Source organism: Lynx canadensis, chromosome F2 (genome assembly GCF_007474595.2).
Source record: "Lynx canadensis isolate LIC74 chromosome F2, mLynCan4.pri.v2, whole genome shotgun sequence".
NCBI classification, from domain to species: domain Eukaryota; kingdom Metazoa; phylum Chordata; class Mammalia; order Carnivora; family Felidae; genus Lynx; species Lynx canadensis.
Genome location: NC_044320.2, coordinates 25,656,432 through 25,683,747, shown reverse-complemented (window position 1 = coordinate 25,683,747; position 27,316 = coordinate 25,656,432). Strand labels below are relative to the sequence as shown.

The following is a 27,316-nucleotide window of genomic DNA, read 5'->3' as shown; positions in this document are numbered from 1 at the left end:
TGCAGAAAATCTTGTGTCAGACTAGCTAAGCAGCCGAACATAGTTTATCCCTTAATATAAGATCTGTCCAAATGTGATAAATTCTCTATATTCATATCAAGGATAAAAGCCATGATTCTTTAAATTTCAAATACATTCAATTTAAATATCAAAAAATGCCCCCTTCTCATCAATCATGTGTCTATATATCTCGCCTATGCCTTCTGTTTCCTGTTTGTGTCTGTGTCTTTCCCAGGTCCTCATGTTTTTCATTTCACCTTGCATCTTTTACTTTGCATGGTATAGTTCTCTTCTTTGAGTGCACAGAAAAAGTGTCAGACATTCTAGTGATCCCTCTACGATCATTTTCTCTGCAAACTCTATGGCACAGAAGTAGGTATCCTGCTATTTTAAGACAAAAGTGAGTTTGCACTGTGGAAGATCTCAAGATGGAAGGCCCTCACTCCAACATCTTTACTTCACCCATCTTTTAAGGTGATCAGAATTATCGGAAAGGGTATTAAGTCAGAATAGATCTTCCAGTACTTTACGATAATAGCACATCCTGTCAACAAACACAGAAAATAAGGCTTTCTGCATTCCAGGGGAATTTTGAGGAATGTCACAGATTTACTACAAACACATAAAAAAAAGTCATTTCATTTTAACAATTATTTGAAATTTCCTTTCAAACAAGTAGTTTCTCTTGCAAATTTTGTATTCCTGTGATGATTTCATTAGTTTTCAGTTTGTTCATGCTTTCATGAAGATAACACATTTCAGGTGTTTCCTTGGCTGTTCAGCTAAAACATCCATTGTTTATCAGGTTATTATTTTTATTTCCTTAGTCATTTGAGCTTTGTTCATCACACAGTCCATTTCATCCCCATTAATTTTCAGATCCTCAGGGCTTTAAAATTATATGTGCTAAAAATAAAAGAGTTGTTTCCTGTTTATTTTCTCTCCCAACTCACCAAAAATTGTTACTAGCTTTAATAATTAATATATTATTTTCCATTTAAAAACTCTCAAAACTATAATCGTGAGAAGATAACAGAATCGAGAATCACAATTACAATCAACTTTACTTTTCTAAGGACACATCATTGAAAATGAACATAGTAAGAAACGTATGAATATAAATACTCCTTTAAGTTAAGATGAAATTATATCTTTAATAGTAAATGAGGCATAAAAGATTCACAGAATCTAAACTACTTTGAAGCAGTTTGATGACTGATAACCACAGTTTTGGCACAAAGTAAAAGTAACATTGATCTATTTTTAAACTGCTACCTAAAACACAGTGCAATAAAGAATAGTACTCTTCTGGGGCGCCTGGGTGGCGCAGTCGGTTAAGCGTCCGACTTCAGCCAGGTCACGATCTTGCGGTGCGTGAGTTCGAGCCCCGCGTCAGGCTCTGGGCTGATGGCTCAGAGCCTGGAGCCTGTTTCCAATTCTGTGTCTCCCTCTCTCTCTGCCCCTCCCCCGTTCATGCTCTGTGTCTCTCTGTCCCAAAAATAAATAAACGTTAAAAAAAAAAAAATTAAAAAAAAAAAAAAAGAATAGTACTCTTCTGTTAGCAATAGTTTATCATATAGTATCGTTGTTGTTGCTGTTGTTGTTGTAGCTGTTGTTGTTGTTGTTGTTATTGCCCGCTTTGTGCCAGGAACTAAGACAGACACTAGACCACCAAAGGTAAAGGAAAACATTGCTATGGACTATTTGTACCCTCCCCATATACTTTATATGTTGAATCCTGACCCCTAAAGTGATAATATTAGGAGGTGGAGACTTCGGGAGATGATTAAGTGGTAAAGGCACAGCCTTCAGGAATGGGATTAGTGATCTTATAAAACAGATTCCGGAGAGATCCCTCACCCTTTTCATCATGTGAAGTTACAGTCTGAAGGCTACAATAAGGAAGCTGGTACCCAGCAGACATCGTCCAGCACTTCATAGTCTCTAGAACTGTGAAATAAATGTTTGTACTTTATAAGACATTCAGTTTATGGTATTTTGCTGTAGCCTCCCTAGAAGACCAAGACAAACATTTAACTAAGAATAATCTTAGCATAATGATAAGGTAGTGTCAGTTCATTGATTGTAACAGATGTACCACTCTGGGCCAAGTGGGAGCAGAGGATATAGGAGAACTCTGTACTTTCCACTCAAATTTGTTTTGAACCTAAAACTGCTCTAAAAACCAAAGCCTATTTTTAAAAATTGAAAAAACAAGAATAAGCTTACCATGTTCTAAAGTCTAGAAAGCACTAAATGTACTTACGAATTTTTAGAATTTACAACTGGAAGAAGTTCAGAGTAATCACCAACAAAGCAAATGGAAGCCCAGGAAACATTAAGCAAGATAAGCAAGGTCCTATACCCAGGAAAAGGGAGGGTGGAAATAGAAAGTTCTCACTGATAACTGTGGAGATCCCTCCCCACTACTATATACCAAAACAGGATCATTTATTTGCTAACTATTTGCATAATTTCCTAATAAGTTTGTGAGGTAGGCAAGATGTGTGGAATGTATTTCTGAATAATTGTTGGAAGGCCGCTATTGAAATGCAAAATTTCTAATTGTTCGGGTAGTTTTGAATTTTAAATTATATACATAAATGCATCACTATCATCTGCAGTACATAATATGTAAATGACATCTTGTCATTAAAATATATTCATTGGCAGTAAAATTTATTTCCTTATCAAAATTATATAATACATTTCAAACTATTATTTTTAACGGAAAAAAGACCATCAAAAAAACATGAATGTATGATAAATACCCATATCTAAACCATCTGTCTATCTTCTTCACCATATGTCACTCTATTAATTGCTAATATCACCCTTATTATGCATCATCTCATCTGTAACATTATTCCATGAAACTAAGAAGGCATCAATAACAGCTACAGACAAACACCTGCTATATGTGTTTCTGGTTGATAAATTTCAGCAGGTTCTGGTTTGCTCTTGGGCAAAATTTTCTAATTGCTTTTGCATAACAGGAAGCCTTCTTCCAGGGCAACTTTCTGTGGTTAATATCAGCACATTACTATCTTTTAAAAATGTCTGTTATAATTAAGTCTCTCCACAATATTTATTCAAAATGCTTATTTAGCAACTATCATATGCACAAAAATATAGGCATAATGGTCACTGTGGTAAACATTGTGAAGAAGAACAAAACATCAGAAGGAGCCTAAAACATATGTGAAAGAATTTTGGAAACTGTAAGACCCCAAAGCCCTTAATAAATATTCATTCATTAGGGTTATAACCCTTAGGTTTGGCCAGTGATTATCTACCAAATAAACTGCAATACCCATTTTTCACTTTGTATATGAACAAAGGAATAGAATCTCATTATAATCCTTCCAATTTTTTTTTAAGTTTATTTATTTATTTTTAGAAAGAGTATGTGCACATGAGCAGGGCATGACAGAGAGAGAGGGAGAGAGAGAGAATCCCAAGCAGGCTCCAAACTGCCAGTGCAGAGCCCGACTTGGGGCTCAAACTCCCAAACAATGAGATCATGACCTGAGCTGAGATCAAGAGTCAGACACTCAACTGACTGAGCCACCCAGGCACCCCATTATTATCCTTCCATTTAATCAAAGGTAATATATGGATAAACCATATAGATAACTGTCCTTTTTTTGGCAATAGTCAAAAGGAAATCCAATGAAAATCCAGTACTTTAGAAGTGTTGATTATTTTGTTCTTTCTGAGGTGGTTTTGGTTGAAGGATCAAGTCTATTGCCCATAAAATGGTGAGGAACCACTGCCAAAGAGAATAGAATTCAATGCTAAATTGTGTGGTAAAGATAGAAAATGTGAAGTAAGGTTAAAGAAGTGTGTGTGTGTGTGTGGGGGGGGTAATGGATAATTGAAATAGGAAAGAAGTTTTGGAGGAGGTGAAAGGTGACTTAAGACTTTGAAAGGTGAGCAGTGTATGGTTACTAGGTTTTCTTCCATTCAGGTCAAGTCACACATATATGAAAATTAGGGCAGTGATTGTGTTCACTATTGAGATGCTGGGATAAATTGCTGGTGAGAGTTAATGAAACAACTGCATGGAGACAGATCATGGATTGTTTTGGAAGTCAGATGAGATAAGCATTAGGGGCAGGGCTCCACCCAGCACTTCCATCCATTAGTGTGCTTCAGCCCAAATACTCGCTGTTTTAAATGGATTACCTTATTCCATCCTCACACAAATTCTTTTCTTTATTAAGTTTATTTACTTATTTTGAGAGAGAGAGAGAGAGAGAGAGAGACAGAGAGAGAGAGAGAGAGAGAGAAGGAAGAATCCCAATCAGGCTCTGCGCCATCAGCACAGAGCCGGACTTGGAGTTCAAATTCACGAACCGTGAGACCATGACCTGAGCCGAACTCAAAAGTTAGGTACTTAACTGACTGATCCACCCAGGCGCCCTGTCCTCACACAAATTCTTACCTCTAGATGGAGTAGATCCTAATGTATTGGAACTCTACTTCAAGATAAGAAATCTGATAATTAATGACGAGAGTATATTACTTAAGTAGAAGATCGAAGAAGATTTGAAGTCTCATCCCTGCGTTCATATTCTTGATTGTCTCATTTTAGTGGCTCACAGTATGAAATTGAGAAATAAAATGGGGCCATTGAAAAGTAGTGGGACATAACAAATCTGAGATTTTGATGGGATTAGTGTGCTAGCACTGTGTATGGTAAATTATAGTCCAAATGGAAAGATAGGAGTTACTTACAGTATATATATATATATATATATATATATATATATATATACACACACACACACACACACACACATACACTATAGAATGGTTTAGGGTGCTTCCAAAAACACTTAAAGGAGGAGTTATACAACCCCTCTAATTTGACCTCACTTCATATTCCTTCATATACCTAACCAAACTGGAATGCCCATCCTCCCCCATCTTGTTCCACAAATACACCGATTCACTTTGTGATTTTGCTCATGACATACCCTCTATATTTGGAATGCTTTCCAACTTCCGATGTTGAAATTCAAAACAACTTCCAAGTCCTGCTCTTCTATCTTAAGGCCTGACGGTCTCCAAACATGGGAATAATCTTCCTCACCTGAATTCTGCAGAGACTTGTACCTCTCTTGTAAACAACATACTCTACCATATATTTTTTAGTTTTGTATTTCAATATAAAATAATTAAAACCATCACATACTGTGTATCCCACAGATTTAATTTGGGATCCTTACTAATGTTCATTAATGTTTGTGGAATCCGAAATAAATAAGTATATTAATCACTACTTATGCAAATGATTGAATAATTAATTGAATAAAGGAATTAAAAGGTGGCTTTCTGATTTTACCCATTTCCAATACTTTTGTATTTCTTTTGCCTTCTTTTCTAATCTTTCCTTAGCCACCTTTTACATTACTCTCATGAGTGGTTAATGCCCTTGTGCTTTGACTGGTTATTTGGACTGTCCAAATATTGTTTGAAAATTAGTCGACAGCTTTGTCTGATTTAGAAATATTAACTATCCTACATATTTCCTAGTTAACAAACTATCAATTTTCAAACAAATGATGTTTATTTGAATATCATGAATATCTAAAATAAACATTCTATATATCAGTCAAGTGCAAAAGTCTGCTTATTTGCATAAACTCCAGTTTTTAGAAATCTACTGAATATCCAACAAAAAATAATTGTCTCCATAACTGTAAACTGGTAAATATCTCATACACATATCCCATTTAGGGAATAAAATTATTGTCTGAGTTGGTGTAAAATCCATTAATATTAATTTGTAAATTGCTCCTTTTCTTTTAATTCATAATTTGCTATTTGTGTGAACTTTCAGTCTCTTGAAAATCACCATTTCTTGATTGCTCAACCATGCAATACATAGACGGCAGCTATATTAATAACCCCTCAAAGGTGCAGTGCACTGATACTGCTATTTATGCTGCTGTCTGGAAAAAAGCATATTTATTCTGTCCAAGCACCCATGAGACATGAAAACTATTCTTTGTTCCGACTCACTGTGGATAGTCATTTTAAAACTTCAATTACTATTTCAGCATGTTCCTTCCATTACTGTTTCTAGCACCACAGCCAGTAATTTCTAATAGCCAAATGTACTTTATAAACCATACACACATATGCCTGCATGCGAGGAATGAAAAAAAGCTACGTATAAATGATTAGTATCTGCAGAAAAGATGTAAAATTTAGATGAAATAATATCACTATACGAATGTTGAACATGCACATTTATAGCTCCTGGCTCCTGCATCTTGGAATCAAAGAAAAATAATCACGCATTAATTTTCAACAAGTATTTCTTGAGATATAGGTCACTACAGAGCTGCTCTTTGTTCCATAGGGTTTGTGAAGAATAACAGAATAATGTAACATTATTACTGCCTTTGAACAATTTACAATTGTAATAAATATGATTCATTCTTTTTATTGAAATGAGAGTCTTGAATGAAAAAAGATGGTTTATAGTCTCCATCTTACTTTACGTAGACCTTAAATTCCATGGTCTGGCTGTAACTTCTCTTGTGTGAGATTTTGTTTCTGCATTACCATTATTCTTTTTTTTTTTTTTTAAATCTACTCTCTATTTTTTCCATTCTTTATTGCCATCAGAAAGTTCACACATCTAATTTATGTAAAACTGAAGCAAGATACTTGGATCACACTCTTTGAAACCATGATTTTCACTACATTGTCCTTTATAACTGTAATTTGTCTTGAGTGGAGGACACCATAAAAAATCAACCTTATACAGTTTACTGTTCTAGTCATTGCCAGAACATTGATGAAAGTTATTCCCACAATGCCTATTATTCAGTGTCTACTTTATAAAAAACAATGCAAGGCATTTCAGACCTCAAAGCCAGGAAAAAGTTTGCTTTTTCTGTTTCATTGCTATGCTTGTATTTTATAGACAATGGTTTTTGTGTAAAATGGTCATTTTCCCCATTGTTTGGCAGCCACCATATTTAAGTCTTACATGCAAACCATTCTTAACAGTTGTCTACCCACTTGTATGTAAACTTTTGTTTAGGATCATGAAACTATTCTGCCTTATTGTATCATCTCCTTTTCACTTTACTTTTAATGTTATCACACTATATATCATTTTGAAAGCCTTTGCAAATGAGATAGGTTATGAATAATCATCTACCTATAACAGAAAAAATTTACTCAAATCTGCAAAACATCTAGATTCTCTCTTCTTTGCCATTGTCATTGCCAAGTAAGTGGAATATATTTGTTGCTTCCATTTTATCATTTTCTATTCCATCAGTAAAGTTCTGAAATCTGGCTTTTCTCTCCATTCTATGAGTCTTAAGGACTTATAGACTTAAGGACTTAAGGAAAAATATTTTCCAAGTATTTGAGCTTGGGAAAGTGACTGTATCTCTTTAGGCCTTACCTTCTTCATTTCTAAAATGGAGATAATAATGTCTCCATTGGTTTGTTTTGAGGATTAAATAAGACATAGTATATACGGTGGTTAGCTCTATGCCCAGCACAAAGTGCCTACAAGTGCTGCCAATGATCACAATATTGCAGTAACTGTGGATAATTTTCCATAAAACTCTATTTTTCAGTTTCTTCGTACTTATTAACAGCATGAGGTTTTTCTGGTCTCATGGACTTGAACATCATCTTTGACTCTTTCTTGTTAATTTCTCCTTCCAAATCCAGACAGTTGTCAAATACTTTTGTCTTTTTTCCTTTATGGTAGCTCTCAAATATGCCCCTTCTGTATTCCCCTGATAATACCCTTATGACACCTGAGGGGAATCTACACTGTGTTGACTCAGTGAAAATGTTCCCCGAGGGTGAAGAAAGCCTAATGAAATTTTGAGTACTAGGACAATGAAATATGCAGGGATGCAATTAGTAAAAAATAACAACAACAACAAAGGAGCAATCACGACTGCCAGTAGGATGAGGTGTTGACTTTCAAACACAGCTGAATAAATTTTAGTAAATGGGAGTGTATTTAATTCATATAGAAATATTTAATTTGAAGAACGTGGTGGGAATAAATCTTATCTGCAGTTACTGGTAATATGGGAAGCCAGAGGGTACACATGGATTTGACTTAGATTAAATTAACGAATCACAGAACTGTGTTCTACCTCCACCGATACCAGTATCGCTTATTGGAGACAAATGCAATTAAAATGGCAAAGCATACAAATAGAGATAAAACTGTGGTTAAAAAATCAGGCCCTATCAATCTCTACACAAGGTAATTTTTTATTAAAATAAAGCCAACAAAGTCATCAGTGTCTTATATTGCATATTACTCCAATTATTACATTGGGTACTCCTTGGGAACCTAACCCAGTGCTTCACATATTAGAGGTTTTCAACAACTATTGCTAAATACATGAGTTAAGTACTTCCTTAAAGACTGCATTACACCTTAAAGATTTAATTGAAACTTATACTCGGTGGAATAAAGTTCAAACTATTAAAATGTTTTGAAGAGAGCATTTTGATTTAAAGATTTTTCTTTACCTTTACATACAGGGCGGTGATCACTCCAAGCAGCAAAGACTTCAGCTATCCTCTGACAAGTGATGCTCTTAGCCCCCTGTAGGACATAATCTTCATCACAAGAGAACTGCACTGTTGATCCAAGGCTAAAATTGAACAGAGGATAAAAAAAAAAAAAAAAAAAAAACAGGATTAGAAGCATATAACAGTGATTCATCTCCACCTCTACTGCTAATATCCAATGGGTCAAAAATATTCCATAGTGACAAAAAGTATCTTTCCAATGGGAAAACAAAATACGAAAATATAATTTGTACAAATATATAATAAAAGTTATAAACAGACGAACCTCTTGTAAGTCAATAACATGAAGATATTAGTAGGAACTACAGAAAGCTGTCATCAAATTTAATTATCGTGTTGTTAGTTGTAGAAACCAAGGTTAAGTAACTGAGTAATTTACTATTTTTTTATAATTTTTTTTTAATGTTTATTTATTTCTGAGGCAGAGAGAGACAGAGCATGAGTGGGGGAGGGTCAGGGAGAGAGAGGAGACACAGAATCTGAAAGGCTCCAGGCTCTGAGCTGGCAGCACAGAGCCCAACGCGGGGCCCGAACTCACAAACCGTGAGATCATGACCTGAGCCGAAGTCGGTCGCTCAACCAACTGAGCCCCCCAGGCACCCCTATTTATGTATGTATGTATGTATGTATGTATGTATTTATTTAGAGGGACAGAAGGCAAGGAGAGGAGGGGCAGAGAGAGAGAAGGACACACAGAATCTGATACAGGCTCCAGGGTCTGAACTGGCAGCACAGAGCTTGACGTGGGGCTCAAGTTCATGAATCGTGAGATCATGACCTGCTCCAAAGTTGGACATTTAACAAACTGAGCCACCCAGGCACCTCTATAACTGAGTAAAATTCCAATCCAAGGTGGTAACCATGAAGCAAAAAGTGGTCTTCCTGACTTGAATCTCAACCCTTGTATTCACACCACATCGTGGTACTTTTCTAGCAGGTATTTATATGTGCAGTTATTTGGACTGGTACTTGTATATCAATAAATAGACAAACAAGCAAACACATATTTAGGGCTGCAAAATTGTGTTTATTGCCCTGCATATAAAATTTACCCATCATTTATTATTTGACCTACTGCAATTTGGATTTTGCTTCCCTTTCCGCTGAAAGCGAAGTTACTAAAAGGATCATTTTTTAAAACCTTAATTTCTAAGGGTAATGGATGTTTGCTGGAATGAAATAAAAAAAAGAAAAACTGACCATGCATTTTCTTTGTTAAAATCCCTGAACAGCAACTCACCACAAAAAGATAAAGTCCAATTTCCCTTACGTAGCATAAAAAGTCTTCCAACAAGAAGTGCAGCCAACTTCTCCACCCCATCCCTAACCCAGTGCCGCACGTGAACGCTACCTCTAGCAGCTGACTATCTGTACGTGCCATGCTGTATTCTGTCTGCACTGTCCTCCCTTCCCCCTCTTCCTGGAGGGCCTTGCCTGCACCCTCTCACCCAGCCTGTGTCTGAATAGCTCCTGTTCAGCAACCCCAGATTGTCATAGAGGCAGCTTCCATGATCACATTTGTATTATAAAAAGATATATCTGGAACAGCATAGAGGACAGTTTAAAAGGAACATGTATTAGAGTATAGGGGTGTATGAGAAAATAATTTAAGTGGTTTAGGCCAATGATCAGCAAACTAGGTCCTGCAGGCCAAATTTGGTCCGCTGCCTATTTCTGTACAGCCCAACACATAAAAATCGCATTTACACTTTCAAACATTTGAAAAAAATCACAAAAATAACATTTTTTGAAATGTAAAAATTGTACTCAATTCAGATTTCGATGTGTATAAATAAAGTTTTAATAGAACACAGGGATACTTTCATTTACATATTGTCTATGGCTGTTTTCATGCTACAATGTCAGAGTTGAGTAGTTGCAATGGAGACGCTTTGGCCTACAAACTATAAAATATTTCCTATCTGATGCCTTATAGAAAAAGCTATCCAACCTCTGATTTAAGCTAAAGATAACAAAAAATCTGAACTAGAGATGGCATGACAAAGAACAAAGGTTTAGCATAGGGAAAAGTCTCTAGGCATTAGAATCTACTCTCCTCTGGAGGCATTTTCTTTTCTTCTCTCACCGTTTCTTTTTGAAAAGCTGGGGATGTGAACTGCTACAGTCACTGTGAAAAACAGTATGGAGGTTCCTCAAAAATTAAAAATGGAATTACCACATGATCCAATAATTCCACTGGGTATTTACCCAAAGGAAATAAAACCACTCCTTCAAAAAGATATATGCACTCCTATGATAATCACAACATAATTTATAACAGTTCAGATACAGAAGCAACCTGAGTGTCCATCCACAGACAAATAGATAAGGAAGATGTGTTATATATACAATGGAATATTACACAGCCACAAAAAGATGAGATTTTACTATTCGTAACAAGAAGGATAGACCTAGAGGGTATTACGTAAGTGAGATGAGTCAGACAGAGAAAGACAAATACCGTATGATTTCACTAATATATGGAATATAAGAAAAATGAATAAACAAGCAAACAGCGGAATGAGACTTACAACTACAAAGAACAAACTAATGGATGCCAGAGGGCAGGGGAGTGGGAGATACGGGCATCCATTTTGGGAATGAATAAATTACAAAAATAAAAGTCACAGCATAAGAAATACAGTAGTGATCATTGTAATACTAATGCATGGTGACAGATGGGAGCTACACTTGTGGTAAGCACAACGTAAAGTATAGAGAAGGTGTATCCCATGATGCACCTGAAACTAATGAAACATTGTCTACACTCAAATACATTTTTAAAGTGGTTCTTTTTAAATATGAATCGCACTTAGCAAAGTGTACAAAACAAAATATACAGCTCAGTGAATCATCACAAATTAAATACCCATACAACCAAGAAATAAATGATTAGGGTCTTGGTGAACTTCTTAACAGCCCCAAGATTTATTTAGACTACTCTATAGCCTGAGAAGCCTTACAAGTTTATCTAATAGCCAATTCTTCGCCCTTCCTTACTCTCACCTTCGTCAATAAAAACTATCCTTCTAGTTGAAGACTAAAAACCTGGGGAATCATTCTTGCCTCATCCCTCTCTTTTATGTTTCCCGTCCACCTCATTGAGCAAATCCTGTTATCAACACTTTGAAAATCATGAACCTGATATTTCTTACCCCTACAGTGCCACCACCTTTACCTGAGCCATCATAATTTCTCATCTATTTTATTGCCAATAGTCCTTCTGCTGCTATGTTGCTGCTTTCCTGTTTCTGCTCTTGACTCCTTAAAATCTATCCTTAGTGTCCGCAGCAATCTTTTTACAAGATTGCTCAAATTATGCCTTTCCTCTGTGTCAAATCTTCTAATGCTTCCGTATTTCACTGAGAGTGAAGGCAATGCCCTTATCATGGCCTATGTGATCTGTCCATGCTAATTTCCAAAACTCTTTTCCTATCACTTTCTTCCCCAATCTCTATTCCTTGGCTACGCTGGCTTCCTTGCTGTGGTTTGAAAATATTAAAACACACACTTGTCTCCAGGTCTTTACCTTTGCCTTTGTGTTACTCTGGAAAAATGCTTGCTCCAGGAAGCCACAGGTGCCAAATTCTCACTTCTGTTTTTTCTAATACATGTAAAATTATCCATTAGGCTGTCTTTGACTATTATCTATAAAACAACTGTTCCTAATCCATCAGCTTCTTTCCTATGAATTCCTATATACTATCTGATACATTGTGTATTTGTCTACTTACTGCATTTCTCCTTCCACTGGAAAAACTCCAGGCACTCATCTATTTTGTTTTCCAACCTATTAGTCTTCTATACAGGAAGTTATTAAGTGTGCGTGCGTGCGTGTGTGTGTGTGTGTGTGTGTGCGTGTGTATTTTTGAGAGGGACTGAATAAATGATATCTTTACTATTATCTAAATAATAGCATAATAGTAAATAATAGTATATATTTAGATAATAATTATTATCTAAAAAGGCTTATTCCAAAGATACCATATTCTTATAATGGGACAAATTATTCTTGGGTAAGATATTCTCTGATGGTTATTTAAACTGCTTATAATCCACTTGTACTCACCTCCCACCATGTGATGCGTTTGCTATGTTCCAGAAACAGTGAGAAAAGTAATGTGATTAGAGCAAAGCAAATGATGGAGACTGGGGTATGAAATTAAGGAAGTGATTAGAGATTAGGGGCAGATCATTTATGAATTTGTAGGCCATAGTAAGGATTTTTACCTTTACTCTGAGAAAACTGGGCAGTTCTTGTAGGACTGGGAGGCAAAAGAATGACATTAGGGTCCTTTATGTTTTAAAATGGTCATAGTGGCTGCTAGGTGAAGAAAAAACTTTAGGGGAGCAAACATGGAAGCAAGGAGTTTGGTTTACAAACTACTGCAGTGATCCTTGCTCTCACAGAGATGATATGATAGTAACTGTACTAAGGAGATTCGTGGTTAAAAAAAAAAAAAAAGGTCTTAGTATAGGGGCTGGTCCATAGAAGTAATTTTAATTACTATTTTCTCACTTAGTGATTAGTAATTCTGTCAAGATCACTGTAGTTGTCACTGTATTTGTATTTGGTTACGATATTCTAGTTTACCAGATTCTTCTTGTTGAAAGAAAGACATTTCATCTTGTTTAAATAGCAAGTATTTTAGCTTGTTTCTTTTGATTATAGCAAACGACTACACTTAGCTTGGAGATAGGCACTTTGTAATAACAGACACGTAAGTCCTCTGCTACTTAACAAAGACGAACACCGAACACCGATTAGTCCCTAAAGTTTCTACCCACTCCTGTATGCACTCAATGATTAACAATTCCAGTGATTTTTTTTTTTCTCTGTTGAGTACAATGGGGGAAGTATTTAGACTATGGCCAATAGTTTAAGCCAAAGAATCAGAGAGAACTTTCAGGGGCCCCTGGGGGAGTAATTGATTGAATTGAATTGAGTTGAATTGATTGAATTGAACTTTCCTCCCCTGGGGGAGTTGACTGTCAACCTCTTGGTTTCCACTCTGGTCATCATCCCAGGATCATGGGATTGAGCCCCATGTTGGGCTCCACGCCGAGCACGAAACCTGCTTGAGATTCTCTCTCTCTCTCCCTCTGCCCCTTTTCCCTACTCCCTGTCTCTCTCTAAAATATTTGAAAAAAAAAAAAAAACGTCAGAACTTTCAAATCCAACTCTTCTCTTTCCCAGTTCCTTGGCTTTAAAAACGTAAAAATGTCTGAAAGCCTCAGCTTCCTCAGCTGTTGTGATCATGTAATGAAATACCATTTATAAAGTACACAGAGCACCTAACACATATTGAGCACCCCAATCATGGAAATAACCGTGAAACTCAGTAATTTCTACCCCACTATTGAAAGAAAGACTCTACTGGGCATCTACAAATACCTCCATCTCGGATCACAGCTACACGTTAACATATTCTAGACCAAAAATATAAGAGGAAAAGAACATGGCGAGGGCAGAAATCAATGAAATAAGTAGTCTTTTCAGAGGAATCCAGGCTCCATAATATCTAAGAAATGGATATCTTGAACAAATGCACTGTGTTTTCATTTTATGAACTGCTTTAATATTTGAGTCAAACTTAAAAAAAAACAACTAAGTTTCATTAAAAATATGTATTTCTAGGAAAGTATTCAGTTATACAGAAGACAAGCTGTACAAACTGTACTTTCTGTCACCACTGAAGAGACATCTGTCTTGCCCAGCTAAATAAAACCTTTCACTGTAGTAGGATACTCAATCTGATAGAACATTCCAAAATAAAGGATTGAACACAGTTTTAATTTCAAAGTGTGGAGTCATCAAGCATATGATATGCAATCACATAGCTGGAAAAACAAGTGTTGGTCTTCACTGTGATTATATTGGCCCCTGTTGAAGTACTATCATCTTTTTTTTTAATTTTTAAATTTTTTATTTTTATTGTTTTTGAGATAGAGAGAGAGAGAGCGCATGCGCAAGCAGGGGAGAGGGGCAGAGGAAGAGAAAGAGAATCTTAAGCAGGCTCTATGCTGAGCACAGCCCAATATGGGGCTCAATCACAGGACCCTGGGATGATGACCTGAGCTGAAATCAAAAGTCGGACACTCAACCAATTTAGCCACCTGGGCGCCCTTGCACTATCACCTTTTTAAAAATTATACCTATTATTGCAAAAACACACTATGACATCAGAGCTGTCAGTGAAAAAAGATGTTAATTTTTCAAAATATGTAACTTTTCCCCATTCTAATCTATCATCAAGATGACGTCAATCATATCTGTTTAATATCTTCGAAAATCAAATGATTCTCTAAATGTATTTAAATTAATATTTTCAAAAATGATTAACTACACATTAGAAAATCTGAGGTTACTTTTACCAAAATGGATTTGGAGTAGGAAATTTTTACCATATGATTTTCTTTTCTCTTTTAGAATTATACAAGTGATTTATGATTGTTGTAGAATGTTTTGAAAATAAAGATTATGAAAAGAAGTGGAAAAAAAACTTTAAGCTCTATACTGTTAATGTGTTTTTAATCTAATTCCAAAAGTCTTATTCTTTTCTTACTCACATTCATTCTCTTCTCCTTTCTTACTGTAAAAACAGAGCACTTGTATCTTTTTATGAAAGTGCTGTTTCTGCACCTGGTTTCGGATTCAATATGTCTCTCCTTTGTACCCTGGGTTATTCTCTCTCTCGAATATTCAACCTGTCATCTTAAGCTGGAAGCAAAAGTGATGGTATTAACCCACTTGCTGTAAAGTTATATATATATATATATATATATAATATATATATATATTCACAAAATTTATTCTAAGGTTATAATAAATTACCTTTTCAAATTTTTTTAAATCTAAAGTATATTGATATTTTTTTTCAAATATAGTGAGATTTTTAACTTATCCCAAAACTTTCCTTCAAAAGAGAAAAGAACACCATGGTCTTTTTATATGTATTGTCATTTCACTGTCCCTACAAAATTAATGCTATTCCTTTCCAAAGATTGTATCAGCAGAACCCAATCTGTGCCAAATGCCACGAAGATTCAATTCAGCATTCATACACTCCTGATCTACTGCCTTTTTATATTTTAGTCTCTTCATCTACTGCCTTTTGTTGCACGGTTGGTTATGATCAGTTTGGATACTGACCTTGGGTACCTTGGCTTGTTCAGTGGTGGGAGGTTAAAAGTCACTCACTATCTCAATCAATACTGAAACCAAGTGCTACCCTCTCAGTCTCCCCAAACTTGGACTTCTGTATGCATTGAAAGAATATCTAGAAGGCGATGTTGCTACCTGCCCCAACCTTCCAATACTTCATTTCACTTCAGCCTAAATTTTATCACTAGGAGTCAGTCTTTCTTATGGTTTTATTTAATATATGTATATACTTTCACGAAACAATACAATTGCTTGAGAAATGGGGCAATTCCAATCAGGATAATATCCTGGAAAAAGAAACAATCCCAACAAAATAGTTTGGTCGGAAAGAAATAAAGGAACACTAGGTGAGCACATTAACGTGGGTTTTCATATGGGGACAGCTCTTCATGAGTTAAAAAAGCTAACTAAGCTAAAATAAAGCCATTAAAATGAGTTAGAACTTTACACCTTCAGAGAAAAGAATAATGATTATTATCATGGAGCCCTGTCCTTAACTTTCAAAGTTAATTCATCATCTCTTCAGAACTCTTCAAAATTGCCTCCTCGAAAATCCTTGCTATTGCACCTAATAAGATTTCAAAATTTCAAAATTCCAAAATTCAGTGCAATTATGAAAAAAATAACAACTAAAAATCTTATTTTTATACTGATACTGTTTCTTTTCTTTTCTTGTTCCTGGCGTGTATGAGATAAATCCTTGCCACTGTGTGCTTGTTTGTTTTGAATTGTCTTTGTTTTTTTACATCTTCTATTCGACATTCACTAGATCAGGTTTTGTTTCTTGATTGAATATGACTTTTTGATAGCGGTTTAATCCTGTATAGGCACAGTATTTGTACATTATAAGTGAAGTATCATACAGATCCAAAACTGAGTTATAAACAGAAAGGCTCAAGGTAGGATAATGATATTCTTTGATAGAAAAAAAAAAAGAAATTAGTAAACAGTGTTTTTAAAGGTTAGTAGCAAAAAGGTTTAGAAAGAGCAAAATATTCAGAAAAATCAGTGACAAAATAAAATGTATTTAAAAATATGAACACAAACTTGTGTACTGTGTTAAAAATGTTTTATGAAACTAAGTTAAAGTTATGAGAATAATAAACTTTTCAAATAGTATTAATTGAAAAGTTATAATGGGTGTGGCACAAATTTTATTGCTATAACAATACAAAAGAATACAAAAGAAACATAAAGGAAAGTGGTTGATGCATTTAGAAATTAGAATCTGATTATATAATCCCTGACAATGAAAAATGAAATCAGTGGCAAAAATAAGGTCTAAAAAACTTTAATGCTGTGGTGTTAAGTTGGTAAGTTTCCTAATGGCTTCCACCACATGCTGCTTTGTAATTCACATGAAAACATATCCATAAAATGTGCCTCAGAGAGGCATCGTCATAAAATAAGGCAAAGTTAACATCATAATTCTGGCACTGTAGCTCTAACTGTACCTGTTGCTTTTCTACTTCTCTCCCCACATCCGTGCACTCATATTAGCTGGGAACTAAGTAATGCAATGAAGATAATCCTTTTTGAATAATTTTTCAGAGCTTACGTTATCAAACTTTGATATATAAATATATATATTTGTGTGTATATATATCTATATATATGTAAGTGTGTATATACATATATATGTATATATGTATATATATGCATGTGTGTGTGTGTATTTTAGTATTGGTAACCAACTCATTGCAAAATGCCCCCCAAAGGATTATGTATGACCTTCTGTTTAAGAACAGTTGTGTTAGAGGAATAACATTATTTGTCTAATTTTTCAGAGGTTATATTATCAAACTTTGATAACATATATCAAAATACAGAGGTATATGACATATATATATATAAAGTATCTAACATATGTGTGTGTGCGTATATGTATACATATATATACATATATGTACATACATACACACATATATGTATATATATATGGTGCCAATTCATTGCAAACCTCCCTGCCAAAGGACTATGTATGACGCTCTGTTTAAGAATAGTTGTCCTAGGGGCGCCTGGGTTGCTCAGTTAAGCATCTGACTTCGTTCGGCTCAGGTCATGATCTCACAGCTCATGAGTTCAAGTCCCGTCTTGGGCTCTTGATAATAAATAAATAAACATTAAAAAAATTAAAAAAAAAAAGAATAGTTGTGATAGAGGTATAAACTGACAGAAGTGGAGGTTTAAATAAAAGAAAATCTATCTCAGAGTGAGAACACATTTCAGAGGCATAAATTAAAATTGGAATACATGATGTTTTAAACTATCAAAGGTGATCAAGTTTTTGTATTTTTTAAAATCTTAGAACATTTTTAATGTTTTTATTTATTTATTTTTGAAGGAGAGAGAGAGACAGAGCATGATCGGGGAGGAGCAGAGAGAGAGGGAGACACAGAATTCGAAGCAGGCTCCAGGCTCTAAGCTGTCAGCACAGAGCCCGATGTGGGGCTGGAACCCACAAACTGTGAGATCATGACCTGAGCCAAAGCCGGACGCTCAACCTACTGAGCCACCCAGGCAAGTCTAGAATATTTTTAAAAGAATATTAGCAATTAATACTTGAATATGGCATTTTAGTTTACAAATCACTTTTTTTTTTATATATAAAATCCCATTTGATCTACTTCTGTAGCAGTTATCCATGTCATTTATTCTCTGGCCAAAGAAATAAGAAAGATGCAAGAGTAATCCACAGGGAACTTTATGGGTGATATTTAGAGTACAGAGAGTAACACACAAAGCAACTACCTCATTGTTTGTGAACCACTTAATGTTTTACAAATAGGGAGGGCTGCTGAGACTGAGCACTGACTACCCACACTTAGTGTTTGTATCTAAAATCCAACACGGAGATGCTGACAATTAATAATAAATTATTGCAAATGTCGGCAATGAGAATTTGGCATCTTAAATTACTACTTCCATGTTAAGCCTATGCTATAAAATAAAGTCAATTTTACACATTCAGCTTTACTAACATTGTAGCCCACTGAGGAAAACTTCGAGCAGATTGGATTAGATTATCTGTAGGTACATGCTAGCTGTAACATTCCATGAATCCATCTACTCTTTATTAAAGTAAAATGTCACAACAAATATACCTCAAATATTTCATTGTGTTTTTATGTAGTTGTGCCTCTTTAATGAATAAAGAGTGTTTAACTTTGAAGTGAGGTGTAGTTGCCTAACTTTTAAATCATTCCCATTTAACATAGTGACTGTGCTATAAAGCAGTTCCTCTAATATGTATATCATGAACTTTATATTATCCTGATCGAAATAACTTTGCAATCAATGTTTCCATTTTACAGGAAAAGTGCATTTCTGGTGAAAAACAAAAATAAAACCAAGAAATTGTGCTTTCATAAATATTGAGCAAGTCTTAGTATCAGCTTTCTGAAGTTCAAAATAGGAGGTGGAAAGTAGAGTGACACACAAAATACCAGATCTCTCTGAGCTTTTTGTTTTCCAGCTATAAAATTGAGGAAAACTGTACAAGCAGTTATTGTAATAAAATATAAAGTTATATAAATTATCAAGTAGTATGTGACAATCAAGGACGTCCATAATTCAACATTTGGTTACAGAATTAACTTTAAAAGAAAATTAAGTCCCTGGGGCGCCTGGGTAGCTCAATCAGTTAACTGGCTGACTCTTAATTTCTGCTCAGGTCATAATCTCATGGTCCATGAGTTCCGGCTCCTCATTGGGCTCTGCACTGACAGTGCTCAACCTGCTTGGGATTCTCTCTCTCCCCCTTTCTCCTTCCCTGTCCCTTTCTCTCTCTCTCTCTCTCACACACACACACACACACACACACACACACACACACTCACACTCACTCAAGATAAATAAACAGAAGAAAAGAAAAGAAAAGAAAAGAAAGAAGAGAAGAGAAGAGAAGAGAAGAGAAGAGAAGAGAAGAGAAGAGAAGAAAAAAAAGAAAAGAAAAGAAAAAGAAGTCCCAAGCATTCTATGGGGGCATGACATAGAATGAATAGTTCAAAGTTTTCATTGTATCTCTGCTACTTGACACAAAAATACACTCTCACAAACAGCAGACAGGTATAAAGAGGTCTGATAAAGGGCTGGGCAGAATGGCAGAGACTTTTTATGAATCACTGGAATACAAGCGGAAGCCTGTAAACTCTAAAAGGGAAAAAAAATCTGTCTTAGTCTCCCTTTTATCGCCTACATCTGTGGTCTGGCCCAGTGTCTGCTACTTAAGTACATAAGAAGTGTTTGCTGAGTGAAAGAAACGCTAGGATAAGGCATGATAGTTTAGACGCAGAGCCAGAAAAGATACACTGATTTGCAGGTGTTTTGTAATATAGTTACAAACACCACATTGTTTGTCTGGACTCTAACAATGGATGGAGAAGTACCCGCCCCGGGCGACAGGTCTTACTAAAATGCAAAACAAAATGCCAGCATGCATTTTTATTGTACATTTTCTCTGCCCTTCTTTACTGGGTACAATTGCAGTTCCCAAACTGGGTTGAGCACATCAGGTTGGTGCAGTGACCCACAGGGGTGTCTGCAGAGTACTCCAAAGTTTTGAAGGAAACAGAGACATCTATGGTACATGGTGCAAACCACTAGCTTGAGAGAGTTCAGTTTCAATATTAGATCACTAGATTTTTGTCAATGGCATCATATCTTTGTGAAGTGGGATTTTCAGTGGTTGCTGCAATAAAGAGCAAGTCTACCACGCCATTTCACCGCGAAACAGGAAATGAGAGTGGTGATACGCCATCTGATCCAAGGTTGGAGAAGCAGTGCGGTGGACCATGATGCTAGGTTGTTGGAACATAAACTGTAAGACAAAATGGAAGTGTTGCGTATTTCGTTGGCCTCCGAACCATGAAGAAAATGACTAAGACGCTAACAACACCGTGATCCAAAACAAGGGGGAGCTTCTTGTGCTAAAACATTAAACACCGCTTTGGAGTTCTATTTATTTTTGTATAGCAGGGTTTGTCAAAGTGTGTCTGGAGCCACTGACGTTGTAGTCCCAGGGGGCTGGGTCTTGTTATATATTCAGACGTTCCAACCATACCTCATGCGTCTGAAGGTGAAGCTGAGGAAACTGAATTTTTCTACTGAAATTTTTAGATAAGAATTGAAAATTTACACCTGAAACTGACATCAAAGTGTAGGCTAACTGGAATTTAAGTAAAAACTTGAAACAAAGAGGGTGAACAACTTAGTGGTTAGCTGGGAATATGGGTCAAGTAGACCTAGCAATGAAGGGAGCACTCGGTCTGAATACAGTTTAGAAATACTAGCTCCTATTATGTATCATAAAAAGCTCTACAGATGCCACATATTGTTTTCCGGCCAAAGTGTGAGATCTTTGGGACAGAAAGTGAGCGTTGCCCTTGGTCTGGTTGCTTCCTGCCTCTTCCACCTTATCTTCCACAACGTGTGCACCCATCACCACCTTGCAACCTAACTGACCCCTCCCCCGCACACACACCCTTCCAGACACCCATTCATTCACCCACTTACTCGCAAACACTGTTTTCACTTTTAAAGTGTACAGTTTACTGGGCTTTAGTAGATTCACAAAGTTATACAACATGACTATCTAATTTCAGAATATTTGTATTATCCCCAACAAGAAACTCCATACCTGTTAGGAGTCACTCCCCATTACCCCCATAGGTGGCCACCCCATAGGAGTCACAGGTGTTTACAGCTGGAAGCCCTTGGGTGAACAGGTACATGAATCTTGAGTGTGGTGGGGATACCCGTAAGGGCAACTGCTACATGTGCTACACATGGCTTCAACCTCCTTCTAGAAATCTGTATCTCTGTTTTTGATCTCTTTTGGTAACCATCTGAATGTCCCACAGAAAGGGCACGAATTCAAAATGTCCCAAAATGAGCTGACCTACTTGAAGCCCATTCTTCTTTATTTCCAGTCTTAGTGCAGAACACTACCATCACTGTTGCCATCGAAGACAGAAACTTCTACGCTTGCAAACATATATTCATTAATCTATTTATTCAATATATATTCACTGAGTGTTTACTTAAGAGTTACAACCTCAGGTGTCTAACACACAATCAAAGCCCCAAATTTAATCGTGAATAGGTGAATATCTGCTTGATTAAAGCCACTTATATTCTAAAAGAATTTTTTTTTTCTTATATACATGCAGGTCCAACAAAATAGGATGCTTGCTGACCAAGATTTCTGAAACTGATGTATGTGAGGTTCTATGCAAAGGTGGTACAGAGGATCCAATATTAAAAGGAGGCATGAGGGGCGCCTGGGTGGCGCAGTCGGTTAAGCGTCCGACTTCAGCCAGGTCACGATCTCGCGGTCCGTGAGTTCGAGCCCCGCGTCAGGCTCTGGGCTGATGGCTCAGAGCCTGGAGCCTGTTTCCGATTCTGTGTCTACCTCTCTCTTTGCCCCTCCCTCGTGCATGCTCTGTCTCTCTCTGTCCCAAAAAAAAATAAATAAACGTTGAAAAAAAAAAAAAGGAGGCATGAGACCCTCTTCTCAAAAAGTTTAAGGACACACAAGGATAGACCAAGAGAAAAAAAAATCACAGCACCACATTTTAAGTATGGAGATTGTTGTAGAAAAAGAAGGGAATTTGCCTAATAAAGGCTGGTTGGGCTTCAAACCTGAGCTTAATACTGGAGGTTAAGCCGATGTAGCCAAACAAAGATTGAGAAGACAGACATTCTAGGTAAGAAATGCAGCGTACAAAATTTATAGGGGTTACAGGCATGACAGTTTCTGAAGAACACAGTAGTTGAATATGGCTAGTCTGTTCTGTCTGTGTGTATACGCATACATGTGTGAGTCCAGGTTGAAAGGAGTGGGGTAGCTAAGAGATAAAGGATTGGGAACATATGAGATTCGAGAACAAAACTGAGAATAATTCATAAAATGCCATCTTATGCTGTCTGTACCTGGCAGACCCTACCCATTCCCTTTCAAAAAATTGCCCCCTACCCCTTAAACAGAACCCTGATTTATTCAGGATATGCTCATGCCAGCCCCAGGCAAGACTTGTGTTTCGTGTGCTAGGCTATTGTTTCAAAGATGTGCGTGCCATTTCTGGACAATGAAATGGAAGTTGGCTAAGACTTTTCTTCCTGAACAAAAATACAAGGTCTCGAAAAGAGAAAACTCTTTGACATTAGTCCTCCTTCCTTTTTTAAAAGAGGAATTGGTATCTGGAACAAGGATAATAACAGCCATCCTGCCATCATGAGACCATCACTAAAGACTCGAAACTAATCTGCTAAGAATGTGGAAAAGATTTAAAAAGGCTGAAAGAGGCCCTGTATCCAATAGTATTACTAAGAAGCTGAAGGTATGACAGTAAGTACTTCTTCTGGACTTTGTGTTATTTGGAAAAAATAAAGCTTTATCTGTAAAATGTCCATTGGGGATTCCCTTACTTGCAATAGCTTATTTAAAGGAGCTTAGAAGTAATCTTATGATACACCACTTTGCCTTTGCCTTTTTGTTTTGTTAAAATTACATGTTTGTGGAGTACAGTATGAATTATGGTGCTTATCCATCAATCGGGAATGTATTGCATTCCCTTGTCTACTTGTCAATCTCTTTCTTGGGCTTTATCTTCTACCCCACTTTGTACTTGATACTCAGCAATACAAACTGCCCTCAGATATGCTGCATGGTATACAGTTCTGGGTCAGTGCACATGCTCAACACTCATCCTGAAATTCTCTCCTAAACTTCTTGTCCATCTGGAAAACTTCTATCCATTTTCAGAACATAGTGAAGATGTCATCTCCTTTGGGGCAGCTCTTCCTCCCTATATTCCCCAAAGAGGTAATCATTTATTTCTCTGTATATTGGATACATTTATCCAATTGTACTTATCACAGTGTATTATATATTTTTTTTATTTCCATTTTCTCCTATACAATTGAAAACCCCCTTTTCAGCTCTGCATCTGTAGCAACCAGCTATGAAGATGGGGGCTATCACTCTTCAGTTATTATTTGCATTTCCTTTGGATAGGTTCCAGAAGTAGAACGGCTTAATCATATGGTAGCTCCATTTTTAATTTTTTGTCCTCCATAATGTTTTCCACGTGGCTGTTCCAATTTACAATCCAACCAATAGTGCACAAAGGTTCCCTTTTTTCCACATGCATGCCAGCATTTGTTATCTCTTATCTTTTTGAGGATGGCCATCCTAACAGGTGCGGGGTTAAATTTCATTGCAGTTGTATACTGCATTTCCCCAAAGTTTAGTGATATTGAGTGTGTTAGCCATCCTCATATGTTCTTTAAAGAAATGTCTATTCAGGTCCTTTGCCCATATTTTTAATTCACTATGTTCTGGATAATGATTGCTATTATCATTATTTTTTTGCTACTCAATTGTATGAGTTCTTCATACGTTTTGGCTACTTGCCTCTTATTAGATACGTGGTTTGCAAATATTTTTCCCCATTTCATAGCCCATAATTTCACTTTGTTGATGGTTTCTTTTGCTGTAGTTAGTTTGATGTAGTCACACTTGCTTGTTTTTGCTTTTGTTCTTTTTCTTTTGGTGCCGGATTTAAAAAATCATCTCCAAGACCTATGTCAAGGAGATTTATTCCTATGATTTCTTCTAGGAGTTTCATGGTTTCAGGTCTAATATGAAGTCCTTAATCAAATTTAAGTTAATTTTTGCAAATGGTGTAAGATTTAGATCAATTTTCATTCTTTGCTGTGTGACTATCCAATTATCCTAGCACCATTTACGGAAGAGGCTGCATTTTCCCCAGTGAGTGTTCTTCACTCCCTTGTCAAATATTATTTGATTATAAATGCTTGGGCTTATTTCTGGGCCTCAGTTCTGTTCCATTGCTCTAATTGTCTGTTTTTATGCCAGAACCATACTGTTTTGATGACTATATCTATATAGCATAGCTTAAAATCAGAAAATGTGATACTTCTTGCTTTTTCTTTTTTTAAATTTCTTTTGCTATTTGAGGTCTTTTGTGGCTCCATATAAACTTTAGGAGTGTTTTCTCTACTTCTGTAAAAAACAAGAATCTTGTTTTTAAAATCTTACTCTTAAAATATTTATTTGTTTATATTTGAGTATAGTTTGACACACAATGTTACATTAATTTCAGATGTGCAACATAGTGTTTCAACAACTCTATACGTTATATTTTGCTCATCAGAAGCATAGCTACTGTCATCATATAACATTAATACAACATCATTAAATATATTCCCTATGTTGTAAATTTTATTCCACTGACTTATTCATTCTTTAACTGGAAACCTTTATCTCCCACTCCTCTTTACCCATTTTGCCCATCTCCCACCCTTCTCCTCTCTGCCAACCACCAGTTTATTCTCTGTATTTGTAAGTCTGATTATTTTTGTATGTTTGTTTTGTTTTCATTCTACATATAAGTGATATCATGTTATTTGTATTTGCCTGACTTATTAATACTCTTTAGGTCCGTTCGAGTTGTTGCAAATGTCACAACCTTATACTTTTTCATGACTACTTAACATTCCTGTGTGTGTCTATACACACATATATACATCTTTATCCATTCTTCTATTGATGTACACATGAATTGCTTCCACATCTTGGCTATATAAATAATGCTGGAATAAATGTAGGGATGCATATATATTTTTTAGTGCTTTCACATTATTTGGATAAATACCCAGTAGTGAAACTGTTGGATCATACAATATTTCTATTTTTATCTTTTTTTAAGAAACTCCATACCATTACCCACAGTGGCTGTATCAATTTATATTCCCACCAACTTTTTTCCCACTTTTTCTCCATGTCCTTGTCAATACTTGTCACTTCTCGTCTTTTTGATTTCAGTCATTCTGACAGGCGTAAGGTGATATCACATTCAGATTTTGATTTACATTTCCCTGATGATTACTATTGTTGAACATATTTTCATGTGTCTGTTGGCCATTTGTATGTCTTCTTTGAAAAAAAGTCATTCAGGTTGTCTGTCCATTGTGTAATCAGATGATGATGATGATTTTGGTGCTGAGTTCTATAAATTTTTTCTATAGTTGGATATTAACCTTTTATTGGATATATCCTTTGCAAATATATTCTTCTGTTAAGTATGTTGTCTTTTTTTGTTGTTGATGGTTTCCTTTGCTGTGCAGAAGCTTTTTATTTTGATTTAGTCCCTATAGCTTATTTTTGCTTTTGCTTTCCTTGCCTTAGGAGACATATGTAGAAAAACATTGCTACAGCTGATATCAGAGAAATTTTATTCTGTGTTCTCTTCTAGGATTTTTATGGTTTCAGGTATCACATTTAGGTCTTTAAGCCATTCTGAGTTTATTTGTGTGGACGGTGTTTGAAAGTAGTCCAGATTCTTTCTTTTCCGTGTGGTTGTCCAGTTTTCCCAGAACCATTTACTGAAGAGATAATCATTTCCCCATTGTATATTCTTGCCTCTTTTGTCATAAATTAATTGACCACAAAAGTGTGAGTTTATGTCTGGGCTATTTTGTTCCATCAATCCATGTGTCTATTTTGTGCCAGTACCATACTGTTTTGATTACTACAGCCTTGTAGTTTATCTTGAAATCTGGAATTGTGATACTTCCAGCTTTGTTTCTCTTTCCTAAGATTGCTTTGGTTATTCAGGGTCATTTATGATCCCATACAAATTTTAGTATTATTTGTTCTAATTCTGTAAAAACTGTTGTTGGTATTTTAGTAGGGATTGCATTGAATGTATAGATTGCTATAGGCAGAATGGACCTTTTAGCGATATCAATTTTTCCAGTCCATGAACATGGACTATTTTCCCATTTGCTTGTATTATCTTTAATTTCTTTCATCAGTGTTTCACAGTTTTCAGAGTACAGATCTTCCACCTTCTTGGTTAAGTTTATTCCTAGGTATTGTATTCTTTTTGGTAAAACTGCAAATGGAATTGCTTTCTTAATTTTTCTTTCTGATACGTCTTTATTAGTTTATAGAAATGCAACTAATGTCTGTGTATTAGTTTTGTATCCTGCAATTTAATTCATTCATTACTTCTAATAGTATTTTGGTGGAGTCTTAAAGTTTTCTATGTATAGTATCATATTATCTGCAAATGGTAACAGTTTAACTGCTTCCTTACCAATATAGATGCCTTGTATTTCTTTTTCTTGTCTGATTGGTGGGGCCAGGACTTCTAGTGCTATGTTGAATAGAAATGATGAGAGTGGACATCCTGGTCTTGTTCCTGATATCAGAGGAAAAGCTCTGGTTTTTACCACTGAGTATCATATTAGCTGTGTGTTTTTCATATATGACCTTTATTATGTTGAGGCATGTTCTTTCTAAATCTAGTTTTTTCATGAATGGATGTTGAATTTTGATGTGTTTTCTGCACCTTTTGATTCTTTCCTTTGATTGTGCTAGTGTGATATCATCATATTGATTGATTTTCATATGTTTCACCATCATTGCATCCAGGGATAAATCCCATTTGATCATGGCAAATGATCCTATTGATGTGCTGCAGAATTTTGTGTGCAAGTATTTCATTGAGAATTTTTGCATCT

The 27,316-nt window shown here is 35.8% G+C and overlaps 1 protein-coding gene across 1 annotated transcript in view; it reads right to left on the bottom strand.

Annotated features, from left to right (window-relative positions):
- Positions 1–27,316, bottom strand: part of CSMD3 (CUB and Sushi multiple domains 3) — a 1,276,067-nt gene that overhangs the window by 659,795 nt on the left and 588,956 nt on the right. Inside the window, 1 exon segment of the mRNA XM_030304305.1 lies at positions 8,536–8,660. Coding sequence (XP_030160165.1) covers positions 8,536–8,660 — 125 coding nt within the window.